The sequence below is a fragment of the Nesoenas mayeri genome (genome assembly GCF_963082525.1).
Source record: "Nesoenas mayeri genome assembly, chromosome: 2".
NCBI lineage: Eukaryota > Metazoa > Chordata > Aves > Columbiformes > Columbidae > Nesoenas > Nesoenas mayeri.
This window is the reverse complement of record NC_137543.1, coordinates 46,851,140-46,871,181: the sequence shown is the minus strand read 5'-3', so window position 1 is coordinate 46,871,181 and position 20,042 is coordinate 46,851,140. Positions and strand designations below refer to the sequence as shown.

General features: G+C 39.7%; 1 protein-coding gene across 6 annotated transcripts in view; it reads right to left on the bottom strand.

Annotated features, from left to right (window-relative positions):
- The window catches only part of TRAPPC8 (trafficking protein particle complex subunit 8), a 55,447-nt gene extending 41,095 nt beyond the window's left edge, over positions 1–14,352 (bottom strand). For 4 of the 6 annotated variants that reach the window (XM_080338662.1, XM_080338663.1, XM_080338666.1 and 1 more), the window contains exons 1-4: positions 14,003–14,352; positions 6,754–6,948; positions 4,008–4,091; positions 1,094–1,183 (exon numbers count right to left, since the gene is read on the bottom strand). In XM_080338662.1, coding sequence (XP_080194788.1) covers positions 1,094–1,183; positions 4,008–4,091; positions 6,754–6,948; positions 14,003–14,159 — 526 coding nt within the window. In that variant the 5' untranslated portion in view covers positions 14,160–14,352. The remainder of the gene's footprint in view (positions 1–1,093; positions 1,184–4,007; positions 4,092–6,753; positions 6,949–14,002) is intronic. The other 2 variants (XM_080338664.1, XM_080338667.1) reach the window with 1 other exon arrangement.
- Positions 14,353–20,042: the final 5,690 nt, after the last annotated feature.

Below are 20,042 nucleotides of genomic sequence, written 5' to 3'. Positions count from 1 at the left end.
ACATTGAATCAAAGTTTAAGCTGATACAAAATAGCTAACAGTTCATTCAAGGTTTTAGATACAGACCAACTGTTTATGAAATATATACCTGAAATTCACTCCCAGTGTACTTTAGTTTTCAACTTCGAACATGAGTTGAGACTTCAAGTTATCACCTGAGCAACAACAGCCAGTATTCATAAACACAGCAACATTTTTTGAGCAAAAAGCAGAAGCATCCAGACTTTTACCTTAATACAATCTCATGATCATTAATAGGGAACATCCTGCTCTGCTACATCTATTCAAAGACATTAATTCAGAGAAATCAGAAAGCAAGCTGTACTTTAAATGTTTTCAAAATGTAGAAGTCAAAGGCCAGAATCAATACTTTGCCACATTAATTCTGCACAAATGGTTCGCTGTAATGACTACCAACATACCTGTTCCACCACACTGAAATGATGAAGCACAGTAAACAGTTAATAACAAAGTAAGTGCTATGAAACCTGCAGCATTATAATTATTGTAAAACTAAACACGAACTACATCATGAAAAGTGCATATTTTCATTTTCCTTGTAGACAAGCAAATTTGCTTAAATTTTGGGGGGTTTAAAAAAAAAAAAAAAGGCAAAGGCATTTAAGGCATCTTTCCAGACTTATTTTTGTCCAAAATACCTCCAAGTTCACCAATTTTCCAAAGCACCCTCCCCAACCTCCTCACTCCATCTTCTAGAAAAAGCTATAAAAAGCAGCAGGTACATCCTAAACGCAAAAGCCTCTCTTGTACATAAGGGACAGTCAACAGATACCTAAAGAGCTACAGCAGAAAGCATTTTAGGATGAGGAAATTTATTTTACAGGTATTATCTCAGAGCTCAGTTTGACACATAGAAAAAAGTTGTTTAAAAAACAACTAACCACAAAGAAAACCATAATACCCTTACAAAATTAGTCTGTATATATTATAGTTGGACATCGTGAAAAAAATATATATTTCAAATCATAATGGAAACAAGAGTTGCTGCAAAGTTTTAAAGTCTCCTACATGACATTTCTGCAGTCAGCTCTAACAGCCTTCACTTGAGGGGTCTGTAACACTCAAAGGATACATGCAACATAGTGGTTTAAGAATTCATGATCTGATGCAGGCATGGACTGAAGAAAGTACTCTCTGTAAGACTCAAACCAAGGAGTAGTAGCTGGAATACACAATAAGATAAAACAAATTAGAATATTCAGCAAAAATTCTGTTAACTCATTTATGAAAAGGAAATATGAAAGACTACACCTAAAAGTGAAGCTTGCAAACTCAGACAAGGTTTGCATAGCAGGGGGAAGAAGGGGGGGACAGTCTAAGAAGAAAGCATCTAAAATACACACAAGTGGGTGAAACAGTAACACTTTGAATCAAATCCTGTGAAACTGAATAGTATCTTAAGCATCCACTTCCTCAATATTGTAAGCTTACATGTATTCACACCTTGTTAGAGTAACTACTCCTTACCACTCCTTTAAACATAAATGCACACACTTGGGGAAAAAAAAAAAACACAAATTCTTCTAACAGGCATTGAATTTGCCTTGGCTAGAAATGCAAGAATTGATCGAGAAGCAAAATTAATTTCTGACTACGTAGAAGAACTAAAAGATCGCCAAAACCCTACCCTGCCAGTTTGTCTAAAGCTTTTTGAAAGTGTTGTGACTTGGCTTGACGTTAGTCCTCTTCCTCTGCTCTGCTGAAACAAACAGTTCAGCTGTCAGCTTGCATGGCAGAGATACAAAAAGCTAGAAACTCAGATCCGAGCTGTGCTATAAATGCCTTTTAATAATTACCTGTCATGTTCAAATGCCCTTTTATAATAGGGATTTCATTTTTTCTAAGAGTAACAAATCAAGAGAAAACAAGTATGTCTGGGACATCCAAAGAACACTTGAACTCAAAAATCTTGTCCGTTTCTTTCCATGCCAACTATCAGCTGAGCAATGAAGTATTATTTCTCCCTTCGTGCCTGTTTTACGCCATCTCAATTCTGCAGTTCCTTCCCTTGAGTGGAAAAAAAGACCCCAGAGCAAAATTAGTCCAATTCCAGTAACCTGATTTCACACTGAAGTTAGCTGGAACCCAATGTAAACTCATCTGCAAACTAGAAAACAATAACTAGTACAGAAAAAAATGCATTGATAAGAAATCCTGAAGATATTTATTTTCCTTATATGGACCCAAGAAAACACATACTTTGATGGCTTTAGGAGACTGAGTTTCATTTGTGTTGGAATTATCTTCTTGTCCATCAAGTTAATGCATTTTGTGTAATCCTACATTGTCAGGCCATCTTACATCAGTTTCATCCACATGGAAGTCAGATATAGTCACACTTAACAGAACTCAGTCCAACAGTCAGCACATCTCCCATAAAGAAAGATGAATAGGAGACAAACTTCTAGTGTTTTATTACAGCCTTTCTAGCAACTGCTCTCTGAGTCTAGCGCATCAAAAGCTTTTGGCTTTACCAAGTCCTACATGTAAATATGCCAACTATTTAAATTAAGGAAAACACTGCTTGTTACTAAAAACAAACCATGAGAAAGCAACTCTCATGCATATTTTTTTACAAGAGTAACAAAGCATTGTAGTAACTCAGGTCCAAACCAAACAATGCTAAACCATTTAAGGCATAAATTTCAACTGCATTTTAGTTTAGAGCTCTGTTTTCAGTTCTCTGGTTCTGTTTTACAGTTGAACCACATAGAAGTTTGGTTTTTTTTTTTTAATCTAACAGAGTTGCAAACAGCAAAGTACTACTTTCTTTTGTGGGGTGGTTTTATTTTCCGCACCTCCCCTTTCTCATTCAGACTATTAAGAACCTTTGAAGTGGATACAAAGGCAACTGGATTCTCTCTACGCAACCACAACACATTATACCTCAGTATTCACTCGAACATTTACAGGGCTGTAATCATTTATAGTAGATACTTACAACAATAATCATGCACAATATTTGAAACAAAAACAATATTTGAAAAAAATTTCAGAGGTAACATTTCATAACACATGCTAAAGCAGTGCATTGCAACACTGTCATTTAGGTGCACAGAGGTGTATGTTTTGTGTTTTTCTAGTAATATGTTTCCAGTATAGCAAATGAGCAGAACTGAAGTTTAGGCAAACTTGTTAATGTGTTTGTAAATCGTTAAAGAGAAAAAAACCTGGTAAGCGATATTTGTACACAATAGCTTAAGAATGAGAAGTCTACTTCATTAAGTTTTGTACTTTTTAGCTACCTGACTAAGATGAATTTCACAGATACTGGTACTCTAGCACCATTCAGAAAGGAAGGCATTTAGTAGCATGTGAACAGACACTACTGAGAAGTTAGCTATTACTAACCAAAGGCATAAACTTTGTTAATATCTAAAACTGAAAAACATCAAAATCTAGCTTTGATAGAGCACAACACAGGCCTTATCTGTAAGTTGAGAGGTCAATAAACAATGTCTTTTGGTAGCTGTAAGTCTTACAAACTAGGTGAAAATGTATTACAACACTTTAAGAGTCATACTCCAGAAAGAATGCCAATATAGCAGGGGCCTATGTGCCCCTAGTACAGTCAGCACTTAGCTCCAATTTGAAAAGCACCACTATCCCTTGAGAAGGAAATTCTGTAGAGAAGCAGAAAGTATTTAGATTTGAAATAGAGAACAGGGACAGTGTATAGGTCCATAGGATCAAACAAGACAGTGCTTTTCCAGCATCGGGGTCATTTCCCGCCACCATGCTGCATCTATTGATTCTATGGAAAGACCAAACTATTTAGATTAACAGGAATAGAAATGTGACTAAAAGAAAAATTAAACAACCATCACCAACAATTTTTCGTTTGGAGGGAAAAAAATGGAGGAACACACATCTACGCCAGGGAAAGTGCTAAACGGTTGTAGGAGATGATAAGGAAAGGTGGATGGGGCACATGGAAAAGGAATAAAGGGCAATTTGGCAAACCGGCACCAATCACAAAAAAATACCTGAATAAAACGTGGATGTGTTCAGTTCCATCAGTGTCTCTTTCCAATTACTGTACCAAGGAACACTAGCCTTAACTGAGCGATCTGATAGAAAAAACATGATATTATTATACTAAAAAGGGTCAGGTGCAAACACTCTACTGACTTTTACGCTCTGGTAGCATGAAGCAGAAAATCTATACCATGCAGGCCCACAAGGGACTGAAGAGATTTGATTCCAGCTAACCTTAATCATGAACACTTCAGGCTCCTCAACATGTGACAGTGTATTTCAATAGAATCCAATATTAATTTCTGGTTAAGCCTAAATTCTGGGCTTGAATAAAAAAAGGAAATCTATAATGTAGTAAATAATTAAGTTACAGTTACATATTATATTTTTCTAGTTAGAAGAGACTATAAATGTAAGACACTAAGTTCTGACATTTCTCAGTCTGTATTACTACAGTTAAAGCAACTAAAGATGTAGCTGCTGAAAGCAGTCACCCCAACATTCTCCCTTATCTTCACCATATTGCTGCATGCCATCACTAGCATCATGCAGCCCTGAACAAACATAAGCAGGGAAGTGATCCAGTTGAAAATCTGGGAGAAAAGTCTCTAGTGGGATTGCTTTTCCTCACCCTCCACATGCACCAGCACATGGGAGGATGCAGGCATGGACACAAGCACCCTTTCAGCAATCAACCAGGTCTCTCACTAAAGGAGCATTATGGAACTATGAGACTAATTAACAAGTGTAACAAAGAAAGATTAAAAACAAACCAATTTACCACAGCAGTTCCAAAACTTTTCTAAAAATAAATAAAATGTAAAAAAAGCAGTATGATGATCTCAGTGCTGAAAACACCCATACATGACCCTCTAAAAAAAAAAGTTTGTCTTCCTTCAAAACAGACTGCATTCGATCACCATTAAAGATTAAGGAATTACTTTTTAAATATTGCTATCCAGAAAACTAATTCACCAAAAAAAAGAGCAAATTAAATAACAGATTAGAGTATTTCACATTTCCATGCCAAAAAGATTGTTTTGTTGCCATGAATGAATGCTTCCATGGGTTTTCAATAAAATGCTCTAACAAAGTTGAAAAAAGAAAAAAGTTTATTGGTAAATACTCAGTTTCCTAAGTAGAAAAGGAACTCTACCTGGCAAACCAGGGACTTCCTCACACACTCCTACAATGCAACCTGTTTCAACATGACAACACTGTGCCACTGCTTTGTGCTAAAGCCCTAAAAAGGGGTACCACAAAACTACATGATTTCATCGTTCTTACGTTATTTTTGTTCCTACATTATTTTGTCCTTCTGTATGATCTTAATCAGATTATACATATCTCCTTCTTCTGTCAAATATGCACACTGCCAGTCTGAATGGAAATAAGAACCTCATCACTGAGAAACACAAGACAGTCAAGTATGGCAGCTTGCATAACACCAGCAGCAAATAAGGAAATCAAAAGGAGAATTATTTGCTTCTACAACTAGAAAGCATGGCTTGATGTAGTCACTACTCTTCTTCCCTTCTTTCAATATTTCATTTTTAAACTGAGGTCATCAAAAAATCTTACAGAAACATCTCTTCATTGAAACCATTCTGCTTTCTTAGGGTCTTCCAATCTCTAAAATTCAAGCAGACTTCCTCTCCAGAAAGACTTCATATAAAAATAGAAATTCACTGATTTCACAGATAAACGGGGGCATGGAAACTGAGAAAGTGTGCAGTTTCCAATAGCTCCCAAAAATTTCCAGGCTCAAGTCTCTTCCTTTTCTCTCAGTATTTCACATCAAGTTGAGGATGTGGCTTGTAAATTAGGCTTCAAATATGTAGAATTATGCAATTTTTCACCATCAACATTAAAAAAAAACATACTATGACAACATCGCTTACTAATCCTCATGAATTTTCATCAGTCTCTTGCTATAGCAGAGATTCCTCACCGCATGCTGAACTTTAAGTACAATAAATTACTCATTTAAATAGGGCAATGCATACATGCTTTGAATTAAGTATGTACTCAAAGGCTTTAATGGATTAGGATCTTAATTGGGAGGAGTTTAATCTTCTCAGCTCTGAAGATCAGGTCTCATTTAGTATAATTCACAATGCCTTATTCCTTGGGGATCTGAAAACACATCCTTAGACTACTCTAGCCATTTTGACAATGAAACATGAAGCACAGAGTTTCATAGTAAACAAACAAACAAACAAACAAAAACAAGACACGGAATCACATACTTTTTATCTTACAACTTTTTATGTCAGCTTCATGAACTCTTTGCATTAAGCAATAAGTAAAAAGACCAATAAAAGGAGGCAGGAGGACTAACTTTCATGTGAAGCTGTATGTGAGTATCACTGTAAATACATTCTGATATTTATTCAACCAAGTGCAACATGTTAGTATACCAGTTCTGTAACAAGAAAAACCTCATTAATTTGATGAGCTCTTACCAAAATGAAAGCATGAGTATTTTCTGCATTAAAAATAGTATGATGATTTAACACAAGTTCAGAAGAATTACAACATCAGGAAATGTTATATTGAGAATTATTAATTAAGTTCAGTCACTCTTTTGGCATCATATATAAAACCAAAACTATTTGACAAATCTGAATCAGTAAAAACAATGACTCAAAACTTATCAGCTCTCAGAGTAACTTTAATATATGCCACAAATCTGTAATCAAGCTTGCAGTAAATTCCAGTTTAAGTTACAAAAAATACAATAACATTACATACCACTAATGTTGAGATCATAATCTCCAGCTGTGATCACATTAGCTACTAGTCCTTCAGCAGGCTGACTGACAGACACAACATCATTCAAAAGTTTTCGAATGGCACCAGGCTGAGGTGGGTGAGTAATAATGTTGTTGACAGCAATCTTCAAATTTTTAATTATGTGAAGCTGATTATTAGGATCTCTCATGTGAACTAAAAAAAGAAAAGAAATAAGCTTTATTGAGGAGTGTAACAGAGTTAAAACAGTTACGGTAACATAGTATATTTTTCCCAACAGATTATTCTTTTTCTTTAAAGATTAATTTTTGACTAAACCACCGTATCAATTTCAGATCACAGACCATAATACTTGAGTATCAAAAATGGAGTGGGGGGAAGGAAAGAATGAGGAATTACTTCATGTTCAACGTTAGGTTCATCTAAGCAGACTTATGAACAGCTAGCATAGGATCTTAGCTTGTAAGAATATCCACTCAGAGTAACAAAAGTACTCAAAATGCACACCCTACACTGAGGCACCCCCTTGCCTGTAGAATGTACTCAAGTTGCACAGAAAGCCTATAGTAACCATGTATGGACGTCACATAACATCTCATATTCCAAGGGACCCCTAGTTTCCAAGAAAACACCAGTACACAATAACAGCATTCAAGAAACTTGACAGGGACAGCATAGCATTAGTGCATCCAAAACGAACATATCCTTTCCTTTTTAACATTAGTGTGATTGCCCTAGTTTTGCTGTTTTGTTTTTTAAAGAAACTGTTTTGGAACTGCATGTTCTGCAGAAGGCATCACACAACTGATTTTAAAAGAATGTTACTGAAGTTACATTTCTGGAGTGACAAACTTTTAATAAAAATTAATCAACATCAGTACACATGTTAGTAAACACATTGTTGAAGAGCAGTGCTGCTTGGGGATGAAAAACTGAACATGAGCTGACAATGTGCGCTTGCAGTCCAGAAGGCCAACTGTATCCTGGGATGCATCAAAAGGAACGTGGCCAGTAGGTCGAGGGGGGTGATTCTGCCCCTCTGCTCTGCTCTGGTGAGACCCCACCAGTAGTTCTGTGCCCAGCTCTGGAGCCCTCAGTACAAGAAACACCTGTTGGAAAGGAGGCCACCAAGGCAATCAGAGGGGCGGAACACCTCTTCTATGAAGAAAGGCTGAGAGCAGGGCTTGTTCAGCCTGGAGAAGAAGGCTCTGGGGAGACCTTATAGCTGCCTTCCAGTACTTCAAGGGAGCTTATAAGAACGATGGAGACAGACTGTTTAATATGGCCTGTTGCAACAGAATAAAGGGTAATGTTTTTCAACTAAAAGTAAATTCAGACTAAACACAAGGAAGAAATTTTTTACAGTGAGGGTGGTGAAACACTGGCACAGGTTGCCCAGAGAGGTGGTAGATGCCCCATCCCTGGAGACATTCAAGGCCAGGGTGGACAGGGCTCTGAGCAACCTGATCTAGTTGAAGATGTCCCTGCTCATTGCAGGAGGCTGGACTAGATGACCTTTGAACATCCCTTCCAACCCAAATCATTCTATGATTCTATGAGCACCAGCATTCCCGATTCACTTTAAAATACTTATTTAAAAAAACAAAAAGTTTTATGAGTATTAAATACTGATTTCAGAATTATGCATGAGAGTTGTGCCTGACAACTCTCATGCCAGTGAGCTATGGCACGCAGTCTCAAAGAAATGCAATGAAGTTAAGTGCCATGGACCTGGTGTTTATGACAGAACTACAAACAGCTGGGAAATATGCAAAATGTTGATGTGGAGAGGTTGCATATTTAGAAAAAGTGAAGTAGACTTACCAATAAAAATAATACTAAAAAATAAACAGATTCATTATTAAAATTAGCTCTTAAAAAAGGTGATAGCAGCCTTATGTTATTAGCACACAGCAACTTACACTGTTTCACCTTTGTGTTATTTCCCAAAAAATATTTTCTTCCCATTAAGACCAACTTCTCCAAGAAAGACATCAGACAGAAAAAATACCAAAAACTCTAAGCCCCTAATTTTGTTTTTGTGGTTTTATCATTTAAAAAAAAAAAGTCTCAACTTCCTGAAAAGAAAAACAGATTGATCACAAGAAAACTAAGGTTTTTTACGCTTATGTGTACTGGCCTACCTTTCTACTTAAGGTCTATCTCTGTGATCTTTCCACTATAATTGGACTTGGCTGCAGTCTCTCTTGTATTTTAGAGACAAAGTTACATGTTACCATAAGTATTTGAGTTTCACATAACTCATAAATGCAGAACTCTCTTCGTAGAATCTTTGTGAAACCTGCTCACTCAAGCCATCTGTCTTTTAAAAAAAAGTATTCATGACACTTTCAACAGACATTGCAATCCTGGGTCTGCTCTGATTTTTCATTACATTTTCCCAATTTCAAACCACAAGCACCACCAAGCAAGCCAGATTGGAAGCGCAGGAAGGACGCACTGAATACGGCTACCAAAGACACCTGCTGCTACCACGTACCAACAGTACAGCTCTCGACTTCTTTGCATTTTGTTTTCACAAATCACTTTATAGCATATACAAAGCAGAACAAATGAAAATTCTCGTTGTTCTCCTCATCTTGCAACTAACTACAGAATTCACACTGTGAAGGTCTGAAACCGAGGCTTCAGTCCCCTCCAGCCAGGGGAAGCACTCCACAGCTTTTCCACAAGCCTTTTCAGAAAAAAACAACTGTGCAGCCCAAGCCAGATCACACTAGATGTGTTTACAGTCCATCTTGGCTGTTAAAACAGACTTCTATCACAGTTCAAGTCTGGACCAGCATAGTTCTACCCTCCTCAGTCACACATTCACTCCCAGCTTTTAGCCAGCACTGAAACTCATGGGAAAACACAGTGAAGCAACTTAGAGAACTGATCCTGCCCAACACAACCTTAAAATCTGTGAAGTATTTTTCAGCTATAAGTTTCAGATTGAACTTGTTCATCATAAGGCTGTATCAGTACAGAGGATGGCAACTGTGCTGGCTGACCTTAATTCATCTAGTTCAGCATTTCTATCAGAAAGCTGAAGGGAAGGATTTTTTGTTTCCCATGTTACAATACAGATAAATGATCGACCCTACTTCCACATGACTACTGAAAAGATCAAATGTAAAGCAAATGGGAGGGACAAACAACTAAGAAACCAGTCTGCCTTTACCTGTGCAGCTGTAACACTAAAACTCATCCTTGGCGTCTCTCCTAAACTACAACAGACATAATAACGAAGAGCAAACACATTTCCCTACAGGATGCAGCTGACATTTCTGGCATATGTGCAACGCTAAGGACTAACATAAAGGACATTCTTGGATCTCCAAAAAGCTCTTGCCTTAATCCCTAATAAAACATTTCTAGTGTTATGCGTTTTCTTTAAGTATTCATAAGATTTCAGAAAGTATGTTGCCAAAAGTGGGAGTAGTAACGTACATAAGAACAAGATCCTTCTCATCAGAAGCTGAAAATATTCATATGTTGACTAAAATACGCATGAACAAGGAATTCCTAACATCGAACTAAGCTCAAATAAACACAGTGTTCTCATTACACTTCCTTACTTCCAGCACATATTTAAGGATTAGAATCGGATAAAGTTATCAGAAACTCTTCCCCTCTAAAAAAAAAAAAAACCAAACCCACAAACAAACACAAAAAACACACACAAAAACACTTTTATTTAAGAGTAACAAAGACTATCCTAAAGTGACACTTGCTAGTTGACATGTACACTGTAATTGTCCCTCCCACCAAGACAGTATTAGTTCGGATAGTATTTTTAAAGATTCTTAAAAACAGGATGCAATTTAAAAAAAACCTAACTATACAATACATGCATTTGTTAAATTAGGCATCAATTGTTATTAACAAGCACAATTGCTAAAAAAGACTGCCACTTTGAGAATAAATGTGAAGGTATTAAATCCACAATATACTTTTGGTTTCCTTTACCAAAGAAAAATTGAAGCATGGGGAGGGGTTTGGTTTTGTTTTCTTCTAAAGTCAAGACTCACCAAGACAGTAAAGTTTTTTTCTTCAACCATTGCTCCTTCAATAACAAAAAGTGACTTACCTACAGAAGTCAAGAAGCTAAAAATTACAGTACATAGCACTTGGAACCCTGTGCTCTGGATTTCCTACCATCACAATTTGCTATATTGCAGGAGTATTTTTGGCTACAACACCATTAGTAAGTCATTGATAGGCAGAAGTTGATGAGTAGATTAATACTGACCCGTGCACAGGCCCACTCTTAACATCTACATTAGATATGTTTGTGAAGTTCTACTTGAAATTAGATATAATCTGGTTTCCTTGCACTGAGCAAGAAGCATGTGGTTTAACACTACTTGAAGAATCAAGCAGCGGTCTGGACCTTCACATCTCTGTTAACATGTGAAGGACAATAAATACATGCACAGTAAAAAGCTCAGCTTAGTTTCTGTGTATCAAAACTGTTTTGCACATAAACCACAAGATTCATTTCATAACTGCACTACTTCTCTAAGCGACCACGCTGATGAATGCACAGTCTTCAGCAGGCTCATAAGCTATGTAAATCCTTAACTTCAGAGAAAAATCTGTATTGCAACAGGACTCTAAGAGTGCAGTAGGAAACCAGTGACTGAGCTCTTCAAATTATAGAGGAGTTCAGGAAGTAATTCATGTACTTTAAAGTTTTGTAAAAGGGACAGCTTATTTCTAGAGACATGAAATACTAATCAATCCAATTTTACATTAGAAAGTCAATGAAATAGCCACTAAGACAGGAATATTCATTACCAAAAAACAACCGAACACCACACACCACATCACAGTATTTCATACTTGCTTATGAAAAAACTGTGCTTAAAAGTGAAAATATCAAAACAATCACAAGCAGTGAAACACGCAGTTGTGGAGGGTCGGATCATTAATCGTGCTTCTCTTCCTCTTAGATGGATATGAAAAGCACTGTGGAAAAATTTTACTACTAAGTTTGGTCAAACCTATTAAGGTACAGCAATTTAAGAACTTATACAACATTTCTAGGTCTTGTACACAGGATACAGTTTACAGTGTCACTATGCAACAAGAATAGTGACTCCAACAAGCATGTCTCCCTGTCTTAGAACTCCACAAAGTCCAGAACTAGAGAAATTGCTTACTCTTATACAAACTCATGAGAAACTTTATTACACTGAACTACTGTTCTGTCTGAAGAAAATACCACCTGCTACTGGTTTCGCTATCATCAGCACACTGGCTTTCACCACAAGAAATTACATATAGCACACAGTAATGTTTTCTCCATGAAGCTAGAATAGGAAGTCACACTAGGAGTGAAGAACTGCAGTGAAGCTTGCAGCCTGTTGAATCAGAATATAGAGCAACAAAACCCACAGTACCAAGCTTCAGCTTCTTGGTTCTCTGACCATCAGGTTTTGAACAAGATGGTTCACACTGTTAAAGTTATGCAGCCTACACAGAACAGCAAGGACGCCCCTTCTCAAATATATGTCACAAAAGTCACAGCTGCAAAATTAGGAAATTAATGGGGTTTTAGAGGCAATTCATGGAGGTGTTACTTTATTCCATGACAGAGCTTGCATAAGACCAATTACAGAAACATCAAAAAGTACTACAAAATTATGAAAAACAAACAGTATAGCTTTTCTTTACAAGTTTTTAGAAGAATGCAGAAATTGAGTCAGTATCAGTCTCTAAATAATAAGCTCAAAGTCTTACATTATATCAAGGGAGGAAGTGTAATCTTCAGCCATGACTAATTCCTTCACTAAAAGACAGTAAAGACAAGTTTGGTTTATATAAAGTACCCACATACTACTCAGGTCTGCATTTACAGGGGGAACACTGAGAATAGTTCAGGTTTGCAAGTTCCTTAACTGTTGCTATAATTGCAACAAAAATATTTACTACTAAGCAACAACAGAATTAAGTAACCTTGAGAGCAAATACTTGAGTAGTCTGCCTGATTTTTTTGCTAGATGCATTCTGAAAGCCTTTCACTAAAGAACCTATAGGGATATTTAAGTAACTTCAGAACGGCAAGGACGTGAGCTGCTGCATTTATTATTTTTATCTATGCATTCTCACAGAGCTCATGAGTGTTGCTAAAAAAGGGAAAAGCCTTTATAAAGGTTATGGCTACTAAGTTATTAAGACCTGCCACAGGACTAAGGCAAATTTTAATGCATACTAGCTTTTAAGTTGGTGCCTTTTTTTTTATATATAGTAATGCAAAAAAACTAACTCAAGTGTTTTCCTGCACTGTTTCCTCAACACAGGACATGAAGAGACTGGAGTCTGAGCTGTCAGAAACCAAATTTGACAAGTATAACTGCATTACTATTCTGACAAACAGTTTATTCCAATTGCTATTCTGCATACTATTCTGATGAGCAGTGGCTTGAAGAGCATAGTTTAGTTACATTAAAAAAAAAAAAAATCCAGATAGTAAGTTGAAGCATTACAGTAAAAGAATCCTATAGTATCACCTTCCACTAGTCAGTTTCTCTGGTCAATATCCAGTTTTGCTGCTGCTTTAAGTTGTCATTTCACCTGTGCCACACAGCCAGCTCAGTTCCCACCTGCTCTTTGCACACCTCTTAATAACAGAAACAAGCAAAACAAGTATATACCATAAAACTACAAGCGAGTGAAAACAATGACTTGCAACCGAAATTATAACTAATGTTTCTGAAACTCTGAGCATACCTTCAACGACTGAGTACTTTTCTAACAGCCTTAACACGGGTGTGAAATCCAAGAAAATCTACAGCAATAGGCAGGTACGAGATAACAGTGAAGTCGTTTTAAAGAAAGAAAAAAAAAATAGGGAAGAGCTAGATTTGCAGACACCCTTCTTTTCAGCCGTGTGCTGTGATGTCTCCAGGAGGAGCCTAACTTCCAAGCCTCCGCAGAGAAGAACAAACCGAAATAAATAAATAAAAAAACCAAACAGACTTGACAGCCACCTGGTGCAACCCCGGCAAAGGTGCGCCTCCGCGAAGCCTGTCACCGCTCCACGTAACGCCCGACCGAGAGGACACCGCCACGGCCCGGGGGAAGGGGTCTCGCCTCAGCCGCGCCGCGCAAAGGAGGCGCCGTGACAGCCGCTCCGGCCAGCCGGGCGGGGCTCCGGGCCCACCGGGCGGAAGGGAGCGGCGCCGCGTCCCCCGCCCCGTGTAAACAAACCCCGCGCCCCGGCTCCGCTCCCGGCACTGACCTTCCGAGGTGAGGCGGCAGAAGGGCTTCACCAGCTCGGCGAAGCTCAGGTTGTTCTTGCGAGTGAGCTTCTCCGCCTCCTCGCTGCACAGCGCGGCCACCAAGGGTACGAACGAGTCCTGGATGAACTCCTGCACCGACTGCACGCACTGGGCCATCGCCGCCGCCCGGGGGCTCGAGCCGCCCCCGCCACCTTCCTCCGCTCTTCTCCCGCCCGGGCCCGCCGGCTTCCCGTCTGTCTGTCCGCCGCTGCTTCCCCGCGGCTCCCGCTCCAGCCGCCTTGCCCCGGTGCCGCGGCCACCGACCGCTCAGCAACCGGCCAGCGCCGCCATGTTGCGCCTTAGCCGAGCCCCTCAGGTAGCGCCCACTCCCGGCGGCCCTCGCGTTCACTCATGTGATTGGCCGAAAGGGGGCGGGGCCGGGCCGGGAGCGCACGAGCAGAAGCGGCCGAAAGGGGGAGGCGACGGTGGCCGGGCGGGAGTGGGTTTGTATGATATGTTTCCACCCCCCGCCGCCGCGGCTGTTGGTGCGTTCCGAGGCGGGTGTTCGCGGGGAGGTGCTGCCAACGGCCGCCAACGGCTTTCGCCTCGCTGAGGCTGCAGGCGGTTGTACCCGGGACGGAGGCGCCCGGAATTACAGAATGTTCGGGATTGGAAGGGACCTCGAAACATCATCTTGTCCGATCCCCCCGCCGGAGCAGGAACACCTAGATGAGGTTACACAGGAAGGTGTTCAGGTGGGTTTTGAATGTCTCCTGAGAAGGAAACTCCACAACCCCCCTGGGCAGCCTGTTCCAGTGTTCTGTCACCCTCACTGTGAAGAAGTTTCTTCTCAAATTTAAGTGGAACCTCTTGTGTTTCAGTTCACCCATTGCCCCTTGTCCTATCATTGGTTGTCACCGAGAAGAGCCTGGCTCCATCCTCGTGACACTCACCCTTTACATATTTATAAACATTAATAAGGTCACCCCTCAGTCTCCTCTTCTCCAAGCTAAAGAGCCCCAGCTCCCTCAGCCTTTCCTCATGGGGAAGATGCTCCACTCCCATCATCATCTTTGTTGCCCTCTGCTGGACTCTCTCCAGCAGTTCCATGTCCTTCTGGAACTGAGGGGCCCAGAACTGGACACAATATTCCAGGTGTGGTCTCACCAGGGCAGAGTAGAGGGGAAGGAGAACCTCTGTGGACCTACTGACCATCCCTCTTCTAATACACCCGAGGATGCCATTGGCCTTCCTGGCCCCAAGGGCACAGTGCTGGCTCATGGTCATCCTGCTGTCCATCAGGACCCCCAGGTCCCTTTCCCCTACACTCCTCTCTAATAGAAGGCGGGTTTCTGGCAGGCCGAGGGCTGGCGTTTGCCCCCTGGCCCCAACTGCTGCACTGCCCCTGCCCAGGGTGCCAGCCCCACCGCTGCGCAAGCCGCTTGCCTCACCCTGCATCCCTGCCCCTCCCGTCCTGGCTGGGCAGCCCGGGCCAGCCTTTTGTCCAGCGGCTGTTAAACGAGGTGCAGGGGAGGGGGAAGTTGGATCAGCTAGGGTTTTGCAAAGTTATTAACCCAACAATTAAAAAAAAAAAAATTAAAAAGCATGCAGCTCTGGAGTTATTAAAAAAAATAGTCGGAATGGTTAAAAAGTAAAGAACTGCTTGGGGTTTCTTTGGCAGGCTTGTTGCTGTTCAGTTGTATGCATAAAATAAAAATCTTTTTGAGATTTACCTATTAATGCATGATCGTTATACAGAATTCTGCTTTTACACTTGTAACTCGAGTAAGGAAGTGAGTTGAAAGAAAGACAACAACGGTGATCAGTGACAAGAAGGAGTAATTTTGAACATGTTTTTTACAGATGTGGAGTACTGGAGTAGGGTTGGGTTTTAACATGCTGTCAAGAACAGTCCTTAAGACAAGGCTTGTAAACAAAAAAAAGCTTGACTATGATGGAGCATGATTTCAAAACTAACATTTGGAAATCATTAGCCAAATTTCTGAGGTTTTGACAGGCCTGTCAGAAGCAGAAAGTTTTTACAAATTACTGAAGTGTGCCAGGTAAGTACAGGACAGACCTTATTCTGAGGGAAGACTTAAAACAGGAGATCAGTCCTTCCTAAATGCAAATGGTTAGAGATGCTATTATCACTTACATTGAATGGGAGATCACACCTTATTTTTCAGATGCATGATTTACAAAGGCATAAAAAGCCAAAACTCATTTCCCCCACTGCCAGAAGTACTCTTTATGTGCAACTGATTTCCACAGTATGTCATTATGTATAAAATCCTTAAAAAAAAAAAAAAAAAGGCAAAAGGAAGATGAGGTTATTTTTATAGTCAGTATTACAGAATTAATATATCCTAATTGAAAACCAAGTAAAACTCATAAAAGTAATATATAATTGTCTTCCCTAACAAATTCAGTCATTTGGAAATTAGTGTTCACTCATTCATCTATATCAATTGGGTCAACTCCTTTGAATGAAAAATTAATTATTTAATATAGGCAGTAAGAAAAAAAAATGATAGACCATACAACTCACAAATGATCAACATACAACTCACAACTACTAAATATTGTAGAAAAAATATTTTGGCTTTGGTAGATTTTTTAGAACAAGTTGAAGGCCAACATTCTACAAATATTTATTGTGCATCCACATTTGGAAATTCCCCATGGATATTTTGAAGTATGACCTCCACATGGAGGCTTTGGAACAACAGTGTTTCTCCCGCACTCCTCTTAACCATTACTTCAGAACAATACACAAATTAAATCTGCCAGATCGAACTGGATCAGAAAAAGTCCCAAACCTGCTCACACATTACATTAAAATGTATTTTAAAATTCTGACCATCATTTTGTCTTTCTGGCAGATATTCAATTTTTGTTTATTTGTTGCTCTCTAGTCAGGGTGTGGCTGTGAGCAATCTTTGGTAACTGCTACAGAGTGAAAATTCTTTTTTGTGGCTTACACAGGGTGAACTTTGTAAATGTGTTGTGTTTATTTTGTTTTGATTTTTTTTTTTTTAATTAGAGCAGCTCTGCATTCTAAACCTACATTTGTGTGCTCAACATTTATTTTCTGTATATGAAAACATGCTTTACACATTTTCATTTTAGCCAGCATTAGCAATTCAATCCTTAGCATTGCTCTCCTGACAGTCCTCTCCCAGTATGACTCTGTCCAAAGGACTGGTTCCATCATGCCTGTTTCATAGTCTCTGCCATCTCATGGATCTGTTGTGTTTTCCCATGATGGAGAAACCTTTGATGCAGCCTCTCATTTACCTGCCCTACTAAGAAGGGATGAACTACCCCATCTCCAGTGAACACAGTAGCTCAGGGTGTTCTATCCCAGATCTGTCACAAAAAAATGCTATAGTCAAAGAGGATTCACAGAATACTATATTTACAGGGCAGAAGGCACATCAGAAGGAATATAGCATCACTAATTACTTATATCATTCCCAAGCCTGGCAACATGTTCACAAGTTTTTTTCTGACAATGTACCAATAGATGGGACAGATACTGGACAGAAGCACAAAGGGATAATACAAAGTAATGAATCAATGCTTTAACCATCTGAATTATTTAACCAAAAATGCTGTTTCTTACAGAGAAAGAGATGGGTCAAAGGAAATGAAGGTGAACAAAAGTGAGACTGTGTAGTATGGGGTGGGACAGGGGAGACCTTGTCAGAGGGAACAGGAGAACAAATAGTAAAAACATGTCTTGAATAGACCAGAACAAAAACATCACTGAGATAGAAAAATATATGCACTGTTTCAGTTGTTAAAAAAACATAACATGACTGTAAAATTTGGACTTGAAACTATGTGTCCTCTACCCCTCTGGTGCTTCCTTGCTTCTGGCAGGAGTGCTTTTTCACCCCCTTGGGCTGGAAGCTTCCTGAACTTAGAAGTTCTGCAGTTCCTGTGTGCAGACCACCTCGCCAGAGATCATGACCTTTCTGCTTCACTAAGCTGCTAATGAGAAAGTTTATTTGAAAGGTTTTATTCATCTGTTAATAAAATCAGTCTTGTATTATTGTGCAGGTTTAAGACAGATGAAAAAGAATAAAGAATTGCAAATGCTGCAATCTGAGGTTGAATCCAATGCTTTTATTTGCAGTTACTCGAACATGGAACATGTCCATTTACCTGTAGGTTAGTTACAGGTTAAAATGTATCCCTGAAAGTTTACATCATGGACTCCCAGTTCCCTGCACAGGGTACATTTGAGTTTTTTCTCAGTTCAAGGTTCTGCAGAATTACAAAAGTGATATTTTGCACACCAATTCACTCCAGCATAACTTGAGGTGAGATTTTAAGATTTAGCTAAAATCATGCAAGAAGCTACATATTGGGGTGTGGGAGGGAAGTTGGTTGGTTGAGGGTTTTTTAATAAACCACACTGATACAGTAACAAATCATTGCAAGTTAGGTATCAGTGCAGATTTGCAGCCAGTTAGCTGTTACATGCTAACTCCTCAAGGTTAATCCCAGACCCTGATTTCTCAGCTTTTGGATTTGCTTATGGCCTTCACAAGCCATAAGCAAATGTGATCTTGACCAATGTGATCCTGTGTGGTGGCTGTTCTGCACCAGCATCACTGGAATGGAAGATGAACTGCTGACAAGGAGAGGCTGTGGTCTGTGACGTCTGCCATGCACAAGTAGCCCCCTGAGTTCCACTGCCTTCCGTAGATTAGGAAAAACTCTTAAAATGCCCTTCTGCAGCTTGCAAGATGAGCAAAAAACAACACACACAGACAGAAGGAAGAACAACTCCTCCTGGGCTGAATCAACACATGTTTTCCCAAGAGACAAGGGAAAAACAGTTCTGAAGGAAGATTTCACACAGCAAGGCAGCAAGAACTGTGCCAGGGGCCTTGAGTGTGTACCAAGCCTGTATGCACCAAGCCCATGGTGGCAGGAAGACACACTGGCTGAAGCAGAAGGTCAGTTCTGAAGCTGGGAGGGTTAAATGGTAAGGCTTGCCCAGCCATGCCTCAGGGTGGGTCATAAAAAGTAGATGATAGCAGATGGTCCATCTCCAGCTGTTCTGAATCAATGGGACACTCATGCCCTTTTAGGGATGAGATGGGAATACCTGTCCACACAGTTCTCCTTCCAGGCAGTTCCTCCTGGGAACAACTCCCTGTACCTAGGCAGAGCTAGGAAGAGCTGGTAGCTCTTCATGATCCTGCTCAGGCTGGGAATTCCAAGGTAACAGTTCTTTAGAACCTCTCTTGTTCACCATTGAAGCAGCCATCTACCACTTTCCTGACTCAGGCCAAGATCAACAGCAATCTTTTATTCTTTGCTGGTACTTCCCCAACGCTTTTAAGCTAAGAGCCTCTTTTTATTAACAGATGTCAATCTAAAAAGTATCCATAAGAATCAAGGTTTTTCATATAAGTATGGAGCCTCTGCTTAACAAAAGAAAGATAGAAGTAGAAGAAGAAAGGAAGGAAAGCAAGTGAGTCCCAGCTCAGCACCAGGACCTTGGCTCCACTCACTACGAAGTTTAGGGACAGGTATAACTCATAAGAAAAAGTGAAGGTTGCTCCCTCGCTCTCTCTCACACACTCTATGTCTCACACTTTCCTTCTCTTTTCCTAATGATCTCAGAGACTTCTATCTTAAATCAGTCATCCTTGCTGTACATTTATTTAAACTGTAGTTGGATAATCTTCCAGATTCTGGAGGGTCCTTTGTCAGAGGAATTCCTGGGGATGTTGCCCCTACTTGTTAAAAGCTCTGAGACACAGACTTTACAAATCGTTGCTATTCAGTTACATTTAAATATTTTTAGCCAAAAAGCAACGTGCTTAATGCAGAGGAAACTTGCAAATACATATTAATATTAGTTTTTTCTCATCTTTTTTCTTAAAAGGCATTCACAGCACATTATTGTTATATTCAACTGGATTTTCTCTTCTGCTCTTCAACAAGAACAGTTGGAGACAGGAGAAGATGAAAATGAGCCAAAGAGTAGATTCTCACGTAGCAATCAATGTTTTCCTGGCTCACAAAGAGTATTTT